This window comes from Centruroides vittatus, unplaced genomic scaffold (assembly GCF_030686945.1).
Source record: "Centruroides vittatus isolate TY-2023 unplaced genomic scaffold, ASM3068694v2 contig_922, whole genome shotgun sequence".
Classification (NCBI taxonomy): Eukaryota; Metazoa; Arthropoda; class Arachnida; order Scorpiones; family Buthidae; genus Centruroides; species Centruroides vittatus.
In genome coordinates, this window is record NW_027122609.1 from 387,003 (window position 1) to 405,102 (window position 18,100).

At 31.6% G+C, this 18,100-nt stretch overlaps 1 protein-coding gene across 5 annotated transcripts in view; it reads right to left on the minus strand.

Annotated features, from left to right (window-relative positions):
• Window positions 1-681: 681 nt before the first annotated feature.
• Window positions 682-18,100, minus strand: part of LOC136984541 (tyrosine-protein kinase Shark-like) — a 90,091-nt gene continuing 72,672 nt past the window's right edge. For 4 of the 5 annotated variants that reach the window (XM_067281566.1, XM_067281567.1, XM_067281569.1 and 1 more), the window contains exons 12-15: window positions 13,536-13,725; window positions 13,307-13,447; window positions 1,448-1,560; window positions 682-1,380 (exon numbers count right to left, since the gene is read on the minus strand). In XM_067281566.1, coding sequence (XP_067137667.1) covers window positions 1,311-1,380; window positions 1,448-1,560; window positions 13,307-13,447; window positions 13,536-13,725 — 514 coding nt within the window. In that variant the 3' untranslated portion in view covers window positions 682-1,310. The remainder of the gene's footprint in view (window positions 1,381-1,447; window positions 1,561-13,306; window positions 13,448-13,535; window positions 13,726-18,100) is intronic. The other variant, XR_010882207.1, reaches the window with a different exon arrangement.

Here is an 18,100-nt window from a genome sequence, read left to right on the forward strand (position 1 = left end):
AGGAAAAAAGTTGATTGCATAAAATATCCATATTTAATTTTTGGGAAAGGAAAAATTTTATATTTTAGATTAGTTGGAGGGATTGGTTTCATAGAAAAGTAAAAATTTTCAAATGAAGTAGATTTCTGTGATTGTTAGTGAAAAAATAAGTACAGAAAATACTAATCATTATGTTCAAAATCTATTAAAATAATTAATTTTTACTGATTTAATAAATTTATTTCTTTAAAGCTAAGTTAGTAAAGTGTTTTCTCCCAAAAATTTTTCCAGAGAAGAATTAATAACTGATTCAAATTTAATTTACCAAAATGGGTTTAAATTGAAAATAGAATAAACAAAATTGTTAAAAATGTTATATGGAAACCATAAGCTTAATGAAAAATAAATCAATGATGTGTTGTGAATAAAATGATTAAAAGAGAATCAACCATTAATTTTTGGAATAATAATTATAGGTGGAGGCAATTAGTAGATATTTGTACAGTATATAAATGTAACTGTTTTTAATTTACATTGTTTTTTACCAATTAAACAATTTTTACTGTAAAATTGGTGTTTCTCTCCCTTTTTTGATGATATTTTAGTACAGATAAAATGCAAAAATTCAGTGAGAAGGCAATCATTCAAACTTTCTTGTAATTTAAACAATATGAAAGTTTGTTGTTTCTTTCAAATTTATTAAAAAAATGAACAAAAGTGTTTCCTTCTTCAATAACAATAAAGCATTCTGAAGTATTGCAGAAAAATAACTTTTTGCCTACTCCAATACTACAGAGCGTTTGTCAGAATACATCATTTTCGATTCACATAATAATGGCATACATTTAATCATATATGAGGACAGAACAATTTGCTCAGATGAATATGAGGCTTATATTATAGATGCAGGATGGTTTCCACAAGGCGCTTCTTTGGCTGCACCTCCATTCAGTCTTGGCATCCTAATTGTTTGACTTCTCCATTTGGGACAAGATGATTACAAAACTTTGATTTCAGAGGCACTCAAAAGACAGGCTAACGTGAAAAAATGCTAATCTGATCAGACTATTCATGCTGTACATATATAAAAATGTCCTCAATTGCTAATAGAACTGTACAGTTTCTAAGATTTCACGATTGATAATCTGTTGATATCCAATAAATCCAATGTTTATTTTTATATTAATGAAAATGTGGGAAAAATTATTCCTGAGGATCTGACCTTTCTCTCTCAATTTCATAGCTGAGTACTTGTCTTTATATTTTATTATTATTACACAGGAACAGATTCTAATATCCAATTGAGCTCCATATACATGCAATAAGTATTCTCACCTATTTCCTCCCACAATTTCTTTCATCATTTGATGTACTTCAGCAAATGTTGGTCTATCTTCTGCCCTAAAGAGTAAATGTTCATTTAGTACCATAAATTATATATTACTGATATTAAAATTTTACAACATACCTATATTGCCAACATTTCCACATAATATCATATATTTCATTGGGACAATTTGCTGGTTTTGCTAATCGCTCATTTCTTTCAAACATCTCTAATATTTCTCTACCAGTCAAACCCTGGAATTATAATAAACTTTTATTTTATGTACAAAGTTTAATATCATTATAACTAAATCAATTCAATCACAGAAGGAAGATGTAAAAGATGTTTTTAAAAAATTCTTTAACTCATAAATTTACTCCAATGGATCTCTTTTTATACTAGACTATACAGAATCCTTAATGTTTTTTTTTACAGTACTAATGCTATTTTTAAATTGCAATTCCCATATATTACTGAATATAATAGCAGTAACATAAACAACTAGCAAAATTAAAATTGTACCTTTAAAATTTAACTTACAGTATCATAAACACAGCATACATGTATTCACATATATTTCTTTATTTTTATACAGTAGAGCATCAATTATCCGACTGCGTTCTAGTCGGAAAATTCAAATGTCTGCTAGTGATGTGGCGCTACAATATTTGGTTATGTCTTGGCTACTTTAATATTATTTTTGTTAAATTTTTGCATGTTTTAGCTGGCAGCACTGGCTCAACCATGAAAGGGAGGCTAGTATTTAAATCAGGTCTAATACACTATACTAATAATGTATTTTTTCATACTTTTCGGTTATCCGACTTTTCAGTTATCCGACCAACCCCAGTCCCCAATTAAGTCGGATAATTGATGCTCTACTGTAATTGTATTATATTTTTGTATTTTTACTGTAATTTCGTAATAATGACAGCCCCAACTGAAATGGATTAGAAGGTTTAAAAAATAAATTAGCATAGAGTTTTAGTATTGTAGTGATGTTGGGCGTATTCAAAATCTCAGCATCAATCCAGTGAGATGCTGGCATTTTTGAGAAAACACAAAAGCTGACTGCTGGGGATATTGGGAAAGAAAAACAATAAAAATGGCAAATAATGTGGACTTCCACATTATGTTAAATTTATTTTTAAACTTATTTAATGAGAGCAGCTTAATTAAAAATGAATCAGTCCTCTCTTTTTGAATTAAAATTTTTTAATTTCTGTAGGAGTTTAATTAAAGTGTAATCTTAGGATTAATTTAGTTAACAACTAAAAAAAATTATGTGATGTCTTATGTAAATACAGTCAAACCTGTTTTTATGCGCTCTTTTTATGTGCGATTTTTATTTGTGCGATTTTTTTAATGCGAATTTTTAATTTGTGCGTTTTTTTTTGTGCGATTTTTTATTTGTGCAGTATAGTTGGCGACTAGTCTCGTGCGATTCGTCATGTCTCACGTTGACTTATCATAGCTAAATAAACTTATTATAGCATAAATGCACTTATTATAGTAATATTATTGCATGAATATGCGAAAAATGAAATAATTTACTTTTTAAGTCAACAAAACACCACCTGGACAAAAATATGTAAAACAGACGATAGATCAGACGATGCAGTCAAGTGCTGACATCTGTTGTCAATAAATTCTATTTCGTACGGTTTCGAGTTATTTTCTACGTGAGACTTTTTTTATGCGGTCCCTATTCACCGCATAAAAAAATATTTTTTTTTAATTGTGTTGCGAAAACTATTTTTTATAGCCCCTCGTGAAGTTTGGTGCGATTTTTTTTATGCGTTTTTTTTAATGCGGTCCCTATCCCCCGCATAAAAACATGTTTGACTGTATATTAATATTCTATTAATGTACTAATCTAATCTTAACTTATTCAGGGTACATTCATCAACAAATAAATTAAATTCAAAAATTGTCAATGGAAAATAGAGCTCTTATGAGTCTCATGGTTGAGCACCAAAAAAGACATGTGCAGTTTGATGCATCATGCTGGTAGCAACCAGAAGTTGCCAGAGATTTTGAATAAAGGTGCTGAAAGGTGCTGGCAGTGTGCTAAGATTTTGAATATGTCCATTGATACATTTAAGCGGGCTTACAAAAAAAAAAAATGATTTTGTTGTTTTATATATATTTATTTAAAAAATAGCTCTGCAACTAACTATAGGGCTATTTTTTTAAATTATAAAATTTTTGTGATTGTTTTAGCAGAAATTTATTGTTACTTTGGTATCACCTAGTGTGGTTGCACTCCCTGTAATCCCCAAGTGATGTCACTGCTCTAAGTTGTAGATATCTTTTGTGATTCTAATTTTTACAATTACAAAAATAATTACTTTATAAATTCTCTTTACATTTTTAGTTATAAAACAATACAGTGGTGTCTTGAAGTCCAAATCAATTTTCCCCATTAGAAATAATGGAAAGTTAATTAAATATAACAACACTGTATATGATTCCAAACTATACAATAATATGAGTTAAAAGACAATATAATTTGATGATAGTTAATGAATCAACAAAAAGTAGTACATTGTAGGCTATAAGGCACATGGGTACTGGTTTTTACAATTTTTCTCTCTGTATACTACATACACATTTCAGTATTTTCAACATACCTTTGAAACGTAAAGTGATTAATTAAACCTATTTCTCCACCAATGTATGTGTGGTAACATTTTTTAAACTTTTTTCTTTTTCTGCATTGATAAACCTTCAGAAACTGAAAATTAGGGTATTTGACAGTTGGGCAACGGTCAACTGGGTGATGGTTAACTGGGCAACAGAAGCTTAAAAATTTTTGCATACTTAATAAGCATATTATTTGACAGATATATATATCTGCCAAATCATATATTTGTAAATATTGGTAAAAGATATATAAATATAAATATGGTTAAGACTTATGAGGTAGGAGTTATAAGTTATTTCCAACTTAAGAAAAGGAAATGTTTTGGAACAACATACTGTAGCATCATTAATTATTGTGTCAAGCAGTTAACAAAGTACATCAAAGAAAAGCAGTTCTTTGAAAATAAATTCTTTTGAAGAACTTTTATGCTTTTTTTGTTTTACTGTATGTTGTATTTTTAATTTTATGTAATTGTTGTGTTTGTTTTTATGTATATTTGTTAATACAAATCTGGACCGCACACCGGGATGAATATAAAATTAGACCAAATCTTGTAAACTACCACATCTACTTGACTTAAATACCGGTTAACTTAATACACACTCACTTCATTTAACCTTAATATCCAGTACTTCTTGATCGTCCAAACGAACGTTTTCGTCCTCTCCGAGGACTGCCTCAGGTTATTCAAACAAAAGAATGCATTAGAGCAGGATTCCAATTTTTTTAATTAATTTCTCGAGGAACTTTCAAAGATTTTTTGAAAGTTCCTCGAGAAATTAATTAAAAAAATTGGAATCCTGCTCTAATGCATTCTTTTGTTTGAATAACCTGAGGCAGTCCTCGGAGAGGACGAAAACGTTCGTTTGGACGATCAAGAAGTACCGGATATTAAGGTTAAACGAAGTGAGTGTGTATTAAATCTTGTAAATCGAATATTTTATTAATCCCTTCTGGGTTCTTCTTCAGGCATCTTTTAATTGTAAACTAACTGCATCTTCTAAAACAAATATGAATATAAAATTCAAAAATATTTGAATGAAGTGATGGAAATTTCAGATGTCAAGCTCCACTGCGCATGTATTCTCGTGATATGTTTAAATATGTTTGAACCTAACGATGGTTGTTGTAATCACATGTCCCTATCACAGACAACAGATGTGATAGGGAAATGGTGTACATTGGCTCCACTAAACGTTCAATGGGGGTCAGAATATGGAAGCATAAATCAGATATACAGCATAATAGTAGTACCACTGCACTCCACAAATCATCCTCACCACCCCACACCCAGAACACCTCAAATGGTTAGAGGCAATTGAGATTTTTAAAGCTTGCAGCACATCCACATGCATTAATTTTAGAGACAAGATGAGTCTATAAATGGCATGGCAGACTATACTTGATACTGATAGTTAACGTTCAATCTTATTTACAGAAACATGGGAACGCATGCACATAAATTCTTGTTATTTGAACTCATCTACATGCACATTTATTTTGAGTTTCAACTTGATATTAAAGCAGTTTTACAACCATTGTTACATTTGAACATATTTAAATATATCACAAGAACGCATGTGCAGTGGAGCTTGACATACGAAATTTCCAACACTCCATTTGAATATTTTCGAATTTTATATTTGTATTCGTTTTAGAAGATCTGGCTAGTTTACAATTAAAAGATGCCTGAAGAAGAATCTAAAAGGGGTTAAGAAAATGTTCGATATACAAGATTTAATTGTAATACACACCGGTTAAAGGTTCAAGTGAGTCTAATTTATATTTGTTAATTTTCGAGGGTAGATATCAGCTGTTCTTAGGGACTTTTCTATTTACTTTTCAATTCTATTATCTATAATTTCATATGTTATGATTTCAATTTAAGATCTTATGTATACAGTTATATATATATTACCCCAAAACCTTGACTGTAGGCCATGGCCTATACAAGGTTATATTCATAAAATTTATTGAGTGTGGCATTTGCACAAGGACAACTAATACATGAAAAACCTAAGTATCATAATGAACTGGTTATACCTGTGAAGGATACAGAGTTGTCAGATATTTTCAATCAGCAATCATTAAAAGTGCTTCAAAAGTACTTAAAATCACCAAATGCTTTTCAAAAATAGCCTAAAAAGTTACCACAATTTTGTTTTAAAAGTTTACCCAAATGCTGTTTCTTTCCTATTGGTTTTCATTTTGGAGTTGTACCCTAAAACCTTGGTTATATATAGAGTGTTTTATATTTGAAGACATTCCCTAAAACCTTGGCTATAGGCTAACTATAAAGTAATTGGAAAAATATATATTTATGAAATTCTCTCTATCAACTCAAAAAGGGCTAGAGAGATTTAATTTCATATTTTATTGATATTCACTTTATGAGTGAAATTGGATCTCTAAGTCCCAATTTCACTTGAGTAAATATTGATAAAATATCTTGTAGTGCATAAGATAGGTGAAATTTCTTTTTGGTACTGCCCAGGAGTGTGTTGAAATTCTGAGACAAATCATCTTCCAATGTCCAGGACTTTGGCCTTATTAAATTGCTTACATGGCCATTCATTTGTCATCTGGTGGTAACAGAATCATATAAACAAATCCCAGAAAAATCAGACACCCTACAGGAAAATTTTTAATTATCAATTTTTCAAGCAACATCTAATTACTAAGACTTTATAATAGAGACCTGAACTACAATATTTCAGCATCAAATTATTATATGATGGTATTTTGTAAAGTAATTTATTTTTCTAATGAAAATATTACAATATAATGTGCTTCATAAATATGAGTTTCATGTCAGAAAGTTCATGGCTATGTCAATGGAAACCAGTTTTCACATATTGTAGAATAATGTGACACTAAATTTAGTTGCTTCTAAACTGTATCAAGTACCTGCTAAAGAGTTTTGTCATATAAAAGTTGGCAGCTTTAAATAGTTATCTGAAAAACTGTATAAGAATACAGTGGAACCTTGATTAACGAGTGTTTCGCATAACGAGCAAAATAAATTGTGAAAAAACAACTCGCTTAACGAGTGGCCAGGAGAGGGGAAGTCTTGGATTGTGCGCATGCTCCATCTAGCACTCGTTCAGCTAGCATCTTAGTGTCACTTGTGATCACACATTTTTCCAAACTTTTTCCAACACATATTACATATAAACATCAACCATAGCCCGTTATATAATAAACAAGCTAAACAATATGCCAAATCCTTGAGCTATGTAAAGGCTATAATTTCATATTAAAAATTAATTAATTTGACTAGAGGTAGGCAGTTATGCTGCCATCTTGTATTAAATTTAATGACCAATTCCAAATTAAATTCCAAAAATATCTAAATTAAAGATTAATTAATTTGACTAGATGTAGACAGTTATGTTTCCATCTCATATTAAATTTAATAATTATAAATAATTAATTTCTAATATTTAATTATAGCCTTTGTATAGCCCAAGAATTTGGCATATTGTTTGGTGTGTTTATCAGATAAATTATCTGATTTTTTTGGTTGTCTGCAAATCTAATTCGCATTTCAGGTTGGTTCATTCCATGCTAGAAGAAAACATGATGATTCATGCTCCTTAACAATGTTTATTGTATAATTTTCTCTGAATAAACATTATACATAAAATATTTGAGTATATTTTTTGACGTGGAACGCATTATCATATTTTTCATTAATTTCTATGGGAAAAATTGTTTCGCTTAATGAGTGTTTTGCATTGATACACAAAGAGTGTTGAGTGTTGCAAAACATTGAGTGTTTTGCAAAAATGATACACAGTCTTGCATTTTTATTAGTTATATTTTTTCCGTTTGTGGGGGTTAAAGAATCTCTAATGTCAATTGCTTTTCTCTCTTCAGGATTTTTCAAAAGTAATTAATAGCATTGTAATTGTAGAGATCCCCAAGCCTATTAACCTCAACCTGTTTGGATGCCATTCTAAGGCCGTTGTTCTGACATCCTCCCACTTCTTCAAAAGATGTTTAATAGTAGATATCAGCATTAATTCTCTTTTTCACAAGACAACATATCTCGCTGAGTTTCTTGGTGTTCTTCATTCAAGAGTTCTTGGCATTCTTCTGTCATCAGATCAGTTTCAGGTTCCATTATCAGCTCTTCAATGTTCTTTATTTCTCAGATGTGATTTCTGTTACTCCTTAAGATACTCGAGTCTTCCTGGTTATACCGTATCTTTCTTAGATAAGATTGAACTGCAGCCTACTGTAGACCTGTTCAAGCCATACTGCCCAGCAACATCAGACATCTGCCCACTCTCTACCTTTGCTATTATACTCTCACCTTTTGAAAATAAAAACAGATGCAAAACTTAATGAGTGCCTGCCCAACAGTCTCGTGAATACTATAAAAGAATAGTTTCTGTCAGAAAAATAAAAGGTTGGAAGAATTACATGGGAGAGTTTCAAAGGAATACTATCCGATCAGTATATACTGGGTTGAGTGTCGATGTGGACGTCTCCTGCACTCCAAAAAATTCTGAATTGTTGCCCAAAGACAAGGGAAGACCAATAGGTGTTCATTATTTTATGCCGTTTCTTCTTGTGGTGTTCTGTGAGGTGTTCGTTGTCCAAACGTAAAAATCTTTTGCGAAAGTGTTCTTTATCCGATTTGTTTGTTAACCAATCACCCACTGTATATTGACTGATGAAACTGCCAGTCATGACTCATTAGACAGAGAGTAAGGAAGAAAAGGATGTGATCCCTAGCTTTCCTCACATATGCCATACATGAAATTGTGTAATGTATTCAGAAGATATTAGGATGTTATCTACATAGGAAATACAGAGGTCCCAACAGACATTCTTTTACAAAATAGGGACTTAGGGACATGAAACACAAATAAAAAGGGACCAAATTAGGAACTTTAATTGAAAAAAAGGACTTTATAAGAAAGATAATAAAAATGTTGGGTTTGACTCAACTGGCCATTTAGTTGGGGATTTAAAATATATAGATAATCTTTAAGCAAATCTATTCCAAGGTTTCTAATAAAGTTTAGCTAGCAATAGAAAACAAAAGTCAAACAAAATGCTTGGTAAAATAAAGCTATATTTTGAACAAATTTTAAAAGGTAAAGTAATGGGAAATTTTACAACATAACTTATTTGCAGATCTTAAGTTAGATTTGCCCTGGATAGAATATATCCTCCTTAAATTTATAAAACTTGCAATAATTACACTCCTCAAAAGTGAAATTGCAACACCACAAAGGAATGCACATAGCCACATACAAATTGCAGGAGCAGTGGAAGTGACAGAGATATGCAAATGATTAAGTTTTATATGCATCAGGTCATGTGGTACCCAGTTTTGGACTAGAAAGATCAGCAGCCTAGTTAGACCGTAAATGTTATAAGCAATGGTTCACAGCAGCCAAACTTTCAAAGAAGTGTAGAAAATGCCTCAGAGATGACAGCAAGCTGAATACCACCAGTTAACAGCTAGGGAATGAGACTGTATCATAGAGCTGCAGAAACCTCACTTTTTGCAGCTCCATGATACAGTCGTTCATATGGTAGTTGTTTAACCTCAGTTTGTTAATGCACATCTGCATTGGGCATGACTTGAGAGTACCATCCAGCTACGTGTGACATGATGGATGCAAAAACATCTGCAAAAAAGCCAAAGAGAATATGGATTACATTGGTACATGACAGAATGCACAGACCAGCAGATTCACTGAATGGCCCTTGGGACCAGTTCACCATGGAACATGACATCAGAATCTGCCTGTCGTCAAAGGGTTCATCTGTGTCCACTCAAACCATTCAAAACAGGTTGCATGAAGTTGGACTGCATGCACAGCAACCAGCAACCAGCAACCAGCAACCAGGGTGCCATTAACCACTCGACACAGGGCTGCATGCCTGGTGTGTGTCATCGTCATCACAACTGGACCATTAAATGGAATTGGTATTGTTTGTGGATGAATCTTGCTTCTGTCTGTGGAGGAATGAACCCATGGATGGGTACAGTGAACATTATATCCTGGGGAACATTATGTGCCAGCCCTTTTCAACAAACATCACATCAGGCATCATCTTCAATCAGCAGATGGCCCTGGTGCATATTTCCAGTATTCTGACAATGAACTAGTACATCACACAAATTGTGGGGCCTGTGGTTCAGCCACTGATGCAGGCTGCACTTGATACAGTGTTCCATCAAGATAATACCTTCCTGTAAATCACATGGTAAACTCTCACCAGCCCGAACGGAATTCACATCCTCAGCCAGCAGCCTCACCAGATCTCTCTACCACTGAACACCTGTGGGACCTCGCCTGATGTGAGATGCACTGGGGGACCACAGCCACATACTGTAGACAACATGCATACCATATTGGATGCAGTTTGGCAAGGGATATCTCAGTCAAACCATGAATTACCATATTGATAGTGACCTGTAGAGCTGCTCGTGGGGGCCATATTTGTTACTGAATAAACAGTGTCCATTGCATATCTGTTTATTATTTTAATCATTTGCATATCTCTGTCACCTCTACTGGTTTTCCAATGTACTGTACATGTGGCTACCTACACATATTCCTTCATGATGTTGCAATTTCACTTTTGAAGTGTATATATCTTCTTTAACAACAAAATTACATAAAACAAAACGTTTTTGCTTTGGTAAGTTAAGATGGTTTGCCAATACATAACAAATACAATTACACTTTAGTTTTCATATAAAGCAACTAAAAAATGAAATATAGAAGAGAATTTGACAGATTGAAATTAACCAAATAAGTCAATATTTAAAACACAGACAACAGACTGAAATTTGTGAAAAAAATGGAAAAATACATATATAAATGTTCTAAACATATAAAAAAATAACTAAATAAAAACACTTTACCCAAGTAATGTCAACAGTACACATATTACTTATTCCTAACATTAACATTGGCTATTTCTACAGTTAGTTATTAGCACCAATAATTTATCTTTTGATAGATAATCTAGATTAAGATAACAGCTGCCTGCAGCATAAGAACCCTTCAAGTATTCTTCACAATGGAATAAAAAAGGATCAAAAATTTCATGGCTTACAGACAAAATTTTGGGGTTATTGCAGAATCCTACCAGGTAAATTCCTACAAAGACTATTCTACAAAGAAAGAAATATAGTGTGCCTACTTTAACATTTATCCAGAGACAAAAGAGATCTTGCCAACATTGCATGAATATATGCATAGTGTATAGTGCACTAATTGCTCTGTGATGTCTGCAGTAAAATAAATTCATTCATTCAAAAAGAAACATAAATTGCATTGGAAGTTCTGTGGCAATACTTAAATCTTTCAAACATAAGAACAAAATGCAAATTATAAATATATAATCTTCACAAATTGTGATGACACACAATGCTGATGTTGCTCTAAGATACAAGAGCATTATGCAATCTGCTCATTGTTAGAAATTGTTAGAACAATGAGGCAATACCTTATACTCACAAACACTACTGTGAAATGATTATGAGGAAATGAGACGAATGCATAAAAGCAGCACATAATTCCACAAGTGCTTTCCAGCTATGCCAAGATGATCTGATCATACAGTAATTTTATTTTCTGTAGTATAAATTTCTGTATTAATTTATACAGTGTTGGTTTTTATCCTTTACAATCAGAAACTCTTTATGCTAAATCTTTTAAAGTGATTCCCTTCTGCTATTTTTGTGGTTGGAAGAAATGGGAAAAATTTGTAAATGTAAATGTGTCATTTTTGAACGAATGATTTTATTTTAAACATCAAGATGGAACTAATGCACCATATGCTCATGAAATGCTGGAAAGTTCTCTTATGCACTTGGATAAATATTTAAGTATATATCTTTTCCTTTGATAGGCACCTAGGATGACAAAATTTTGTCTTGATAGAATTCTGTAACTAAGCCAAAATTTTGTAATATACAACATATATTTTAAAAAATTCTATTATTTTATTAATTAACAGTATTTTTAGTTTTTTGACTCTTTCCACCCTCTGTACACTAAGAGGGCTTTTTATCAAGGCTGATAGTGGAATGGAGCGGGTGGGTGGTGAGGGAAAAAACTTGACCACCCTGAAAAATTCCTGGAGTTTTTTGATTCACTTGAATTCATTCCTGGATCCCCAGAGCAATAGGCTGAAACCTTAATCACTCACTCATCTAGCTTAACAGTATTAAAGAACACATTAAAACAAAAAAATAAGCAAAACAACTTAAAAGAAAAAACAGTACTTGCTTCATATTTCAGCTTTCAACAAGTGTAGTTCATTTCACAAATTTTGACCAGGCCGTAAGAATGTGCAGTAGTTAGGACTAATCTATTTACTTAGTGAAGGGAAAGAATGCTTGTTAAAAATCTATGACAGGGTTATTGTGCATTACCAAAAAGAGGTTCTTAAACTTTATAAAACTCCCAAAGTCCTAACCGAGTATCATGCATTGCCTGGCCAAAACAGAGGAAACAATTTGTTGATCTCTTTCTCTTTCAAATTTTACATATTTTATCTCTGTATTATTTGTATAATAGTATATAAAATTAACTAATATCTTTAAAATAGATAATTTCTTGGACCAAGTGATAAAAAAGAAAACTTTTAAGGATCAAATTCAAGAAAAAGGACTTTCAATGATTCTTAGAGACCTGTTGGGAGAATTGGAAATGAAATGGAAATACACTGGAGATTTAATAAAAATAATTTTAATTTGCAAGAAATAATCTGTCTGTTACTTGTTTACTTCAAAATGGGCTGAAGTCCAAGGACTTTGTTTCTCATTGTAAAACCATGCCAAAATTGCAGTTGCTGCTGCTGGTAAATGAATGGACTAAATGTAACCTATCATTTAAATCTAATCTCAAAGGCTATACCTTTCCAATATGCTCATACACTTCAGCTTTTTTGCTATTTCTGAAAAATTAGGTTCTCTGAACATTAGCCCTTTTTGAATTGATGGCATCAGTTATTTTTAGTGTACCAGTAACAAAGAAGAAAATATGTACAATAAGCATTGTTTTATATACTGTATACCATATTTTACGGACTATAAGACGCACTTTTTTCCTTAAAAAAATTGCCTCCAAAATTCAGGTGCGTCTTATAGTCCGTAAAATACGGTATATAAATTTATACTGTATAAAAAAAAATGTACTGATATTTTACAAAATGTTGTAAATAAATAATTGAATTAAAATAAAAATGAAGCTTGGATTACTACAAATAAATAATAATTATTGATTATTCTTGAGAGAACTTTGAAAATTTCAACAATATATTGTATACAAATTGAAAGTATCTACATTTTACAAATTTTGTAATTCTATTACCTGATATGGTTTCTCTCCATAAGATAATGCTTCCCATAAGGAAACTCCATAACTCCAAACATCTGACTTTGTACTGAATTTAAAGTAATAAATACATTCTGGAGCATACCATTTTAATGGCCATTTTCCAGCAACTTCAGCCTTAATGTAGAAAAAAATTAATAAAATAATTTCTATTATTTTATTTATTTATTTATTTAAATATACCGACAAAGGGAAGCTTAATTACCCGATAATATTCCTTCCCCAGTCCCAATGCTCTAGACATACCAAAATCACTAATTTTAGCAAAACTTTCATTAACAAGGAGCACATTACGAGCAGCCAAATCTCTATGTACAAATTGTTTATTTTCCAAATATTCCATAGCCATTGATACTTGCATCATCAAATATAAAATATCTTGTACAGGCATATCTCTGAAACAAATATAATATAATTATTAAAATATAAATTTATATAAGAACAAGAAATATATTTCAGCTGCTTATATTATTCTTATACAGCTGTTGATAATTTTTATAAATAAGTCTATCTTAAAACAATTTAATGAAAAACAAAATTAAAAGTAATATACAGTAAAATCTGCTTATTATAATAATAATTATTATATAAAATTAAATTAAATTCTTATTGGTTCCATTCCATTATTGAACAGACTTGAAAATGATCCATATTTGCATCGAAAGTAGTCAAGTTAAATAAATTTTGCTAGTTTACAGATAACATAACAATAGTTTCTTAGATACAACATACTTTCTCAATGTAAATTTATTAATCTCAATTATTTAGATACAGTAGGTGCTATTTTAGGACTAGCTTATACCGATAAAAATAACTGCGCGATAACTTTATGCAGTGAAAGTAATTAGAACACAATAAGAAATTCTAGAAATTTAATCAGATTTGTTAATTGTTTTAATGTAAGTAATTATTATTATTATTATTAATAGACTTTTGAGTATTCCATCTATAATTACTTGAATACATATATGTAAATAAATTCAAGTTCAAGAACAGCATATTCAAATACAAAAAGTAATTATTTTTGCAGAAATTTACCTAGCATATTTTGATGCATTTTCTTTATACTCTTATAACTTGTACAAAATTGGCACAGGCATCCAACACAAAAATGGGACTTACTTCATTTCCATCTTGTATAAAACATCATCTTATTCAGGAATAAATTTTCTGGCTTCCTAGTCACCAAGTCTTGATCAAGAATATCATCTCCATCTCTTTCCTTATCTTCTTTAGTTTTTAGATGTTTTTCCAAAACAACTTGTTCAATAATTGCATCTACACAATCCTCGTTTTATTGTAACATGGAAGGTTGTTATCAATGTATAAAAATTCTTTGTGATTTCTAACATTTTGTAGTTTTTAAGTGATTTCACTACTATTATTAGTTATATATGACATTTCTTGTACTGAAGTCTTAAAACTGCAATGAGAAAAGCAGTTTCAGATTGTGCTACAGCTTACTTTTCTTCAACTATCAGCAGCATTTTTGTATTGCTTGTAATATAGTAACCTTGAAACCACTTTCATTTGTTTTTACAGATGATATTATGGTAATTCCCATAGCACATGGTGTCTGCAGGATTGAACAAAAACAAAAGAAAAAACAGTCAGTGCAATAGCATGTGATGTAAGAACAAAGGTTTATTGGCAACACTATACACATTTAACACAAGCTATACACAATTCAATTTTGTGATGTTTGGTCGCGTTACAAGTTTGTCTTTTCTTTTCTTCTTCTCCTGTTCTTCCTCCATTATGTGAGGTCCCTCGACACCCAACAGAATACAAAAAACAATGCAAAGAACAAAAAAGGGGAACATATGAATGTTCATTTTTAAAAGAAAAATCATAGGTTTTGACAACACTCCGTTTAGTCCTTTGTTCCTTTAGATAGCGCTTTTCTTTCCTTGCTTGTATTTCACTTTGATGGAGATGGATTCTTTAACAGTGCCATACTTTCTTTAATCCTAGGATGGTTATTCTTCTGAACAGCTCTCTCTCTTTGCAGGATGACTTTAACTGGAACTTCTTTGTTTAATGTCTATCCTCGTTGTCCCTTGGAGCCCTTACAAGTTACGGTGGGCATCCTCCAGTAACCAAAACATGAAAGCCAGCAAAAAAAAAAAAAAAAAAGAGATACATCACATGGATTACCACCATATTTATATCCCCTGCCAGCGGATGCCTCTCCGTTCCATGTGCCCATTCCTTGGGCTAATCCCCACATCTCATATGCATCATATAATCCCCATCAGCAGAGAACCAGTGGTACAAAGGAAGGAAACATAGAGGAACATGCACAATAACAGAAAAAATGATAAGACACAAACTAAAAATAGAAAAAATAATAATAATACATATTAGCTGCAAAGCACTACAATATTCTCTTCAATTGCTTCAAGGATGTTGTACCAGCATTCCATGATACATTTTCAAATTTTTTATGACTTCCATAACCATTTGTTGTATCAAGATGTAGTATTAGCCAGAATAAACTCCAGATGAATGTTTTTCAAATATACAACATGAGATGAGCAGGAGAGTTTACCATGAGTAGCAGATAGAGGTGGAAAATTCAGTTCTGCTTCTGAAACTGGAACCATTAACCTAGACAATTCCTCAGACTGTTATGTTTCATCAGAATTGCTTTGTCTGTTGAATTCCTAGATGATTCCTCATCAAATATATATATATATATATATATATATATATAATAAACTGTCTGTCTCCATTCTTAGCTTATTTGGTCAATCTGCTCCAAATTATTCTTGCTTAACTCAGACTCTGACGAAAATATAACTATCATGAAACCTGGACACCATACTCCATTCCTGATTTCATCCTCCTTAGTAACTCCTAAACCCTTTGTCCAATCTGCACCAACTTTTTAATACTTATTCTCTGGGACTCCAAGAAAAATATAGACTTCCTTGAAATCTGGACATCCCACTCTTCCCAATTTGATCTCCTTGACATATCATGATAAATAAAACAATAGTAGGCTAAAATAACCAAATCTGTAATATGGTTTTCACTTTAACATTCAAGCTTCTAACTTTTTGCCCAGGCAAAATGTCACACATATCTATTAGTTACTAAAAAAATCTATTAGTTACTAAAAAAACAAATAATTACAAACTCTAATAAATCTTAAATTTAGTAAATACTTTAAACTAATTTGATTATTCCTAAAAACTCACAGAACATTTTCATTTACTGTATATCTCGGCAGATAAGACAATAGTTGAATCATAAAAAAAGACCCCCAAAATCCAGAGTCGTCTTATAGGACAGATACAAAAAAAATTAGGTTTGAAATTTATATAAATTAAAACCATTATAAAAAACAGACAAACCATAATTATTTACTAGTAGAGAGTAGGGTATGTGCACAAAATAGAGTAGCCCATACGTTTTTGTGAATAGTCAAGGTCATTACCCGAATGCTGAATCAGTGCGAATGTTTGCTACAATTGCAAGGCAGTGCTGCCAGATGCAAGAAAATAAAATTTGTTCATTCAAAAAATTACAAATAGGACATAATTCCATATACACTATACAGTATTATTATTCAGATGATCACTGATCTAAACTAAATTCATAGGCCATTGATAGTTTGGGGGTCATCTTATAGGACAGATATATGCAAAAACTATAAAACTTCGATGAAAATTTGTACCTCGTCTTATCTGCCGAGATATATGGTAGTTCAAGTACAAATTCCGGTAGAGAGTTCACTGTTCCATAAAAAGCCATATTCATAAAAGTATAAAATGAAAAACATGTTAGTAGTTCCAACGAGAACTTTCTTGACACTCAGTGTGGAACTGTTCCTAGTAGTTCCGAGTCCAGAATGGTTCCTTTGAAACTGTTCCAAACCAGAAATATCCAACTCTAGTAACAGAACTGTTCTTCACGTTTTCTGCAGTTCTGCATCCCAAATCATAAGCCATTTCAAAAAAAATATTGAAAATTGTCCATGCATTCTTGTTGGCATAATACTCAACTAGTCCATTCTAACACCTTTGAACCACTGAAGCTTAGCATGCTTTCCAATGACTAATAACGTCTGTTTATCTCTTATTGACATAACAGCATCACAATATGGTAAAGTGATCCATTGCTTTTTTTAATTCAACAATACTGCATGTTTATAACTCAAAAAAACATCTGGGTTGGCATAGTAAAGTAACCCTGTTTCATTTGAATTGTATATTTAATCAGGACTAAATTTCTGCAATAATTCAAACAACTTAGTTGATTTCCACTCTTTGGTGCTCATAGTGCCATCACTGCTTTTTCCACTACGTGCCCTCTTAAATGTTATTTCACAACTGATTTTTGTGAGGTCTCGGACAGGTCTGAACCATTACATAATTCACAAAAATTCAGTTAATTTAGAGAAAAATTTTGTTTGTTCTAAAAAGGCAAAAAGTGTTTGTAGTAGGACACCCTTTTGTTTATGTTAAATTGCAATGCAGAGTGTAAATCTTAGAAAGAATGTCACAGGTTGTCAGATAGCTTTTATAAAAAATAAAGCAGAATTTCTCTAAATGCAGCCCAAAAAATAGTAAATTTCCCAAATCTAGTAGCCTAGAGCCCTACAAATATCTCAATCTGCTACTTGTTACCCAATCTTACAATCCTGAAACCCAGTAGTATTTTATGAGATAAAAGAAAAAGAGGGTATTCCATGGTTAGGTAAAATCCAAAAATATGTTACTGTCCTGTAGACACTAAGAGGGTTTTTAGTAAGCCATTATGAGT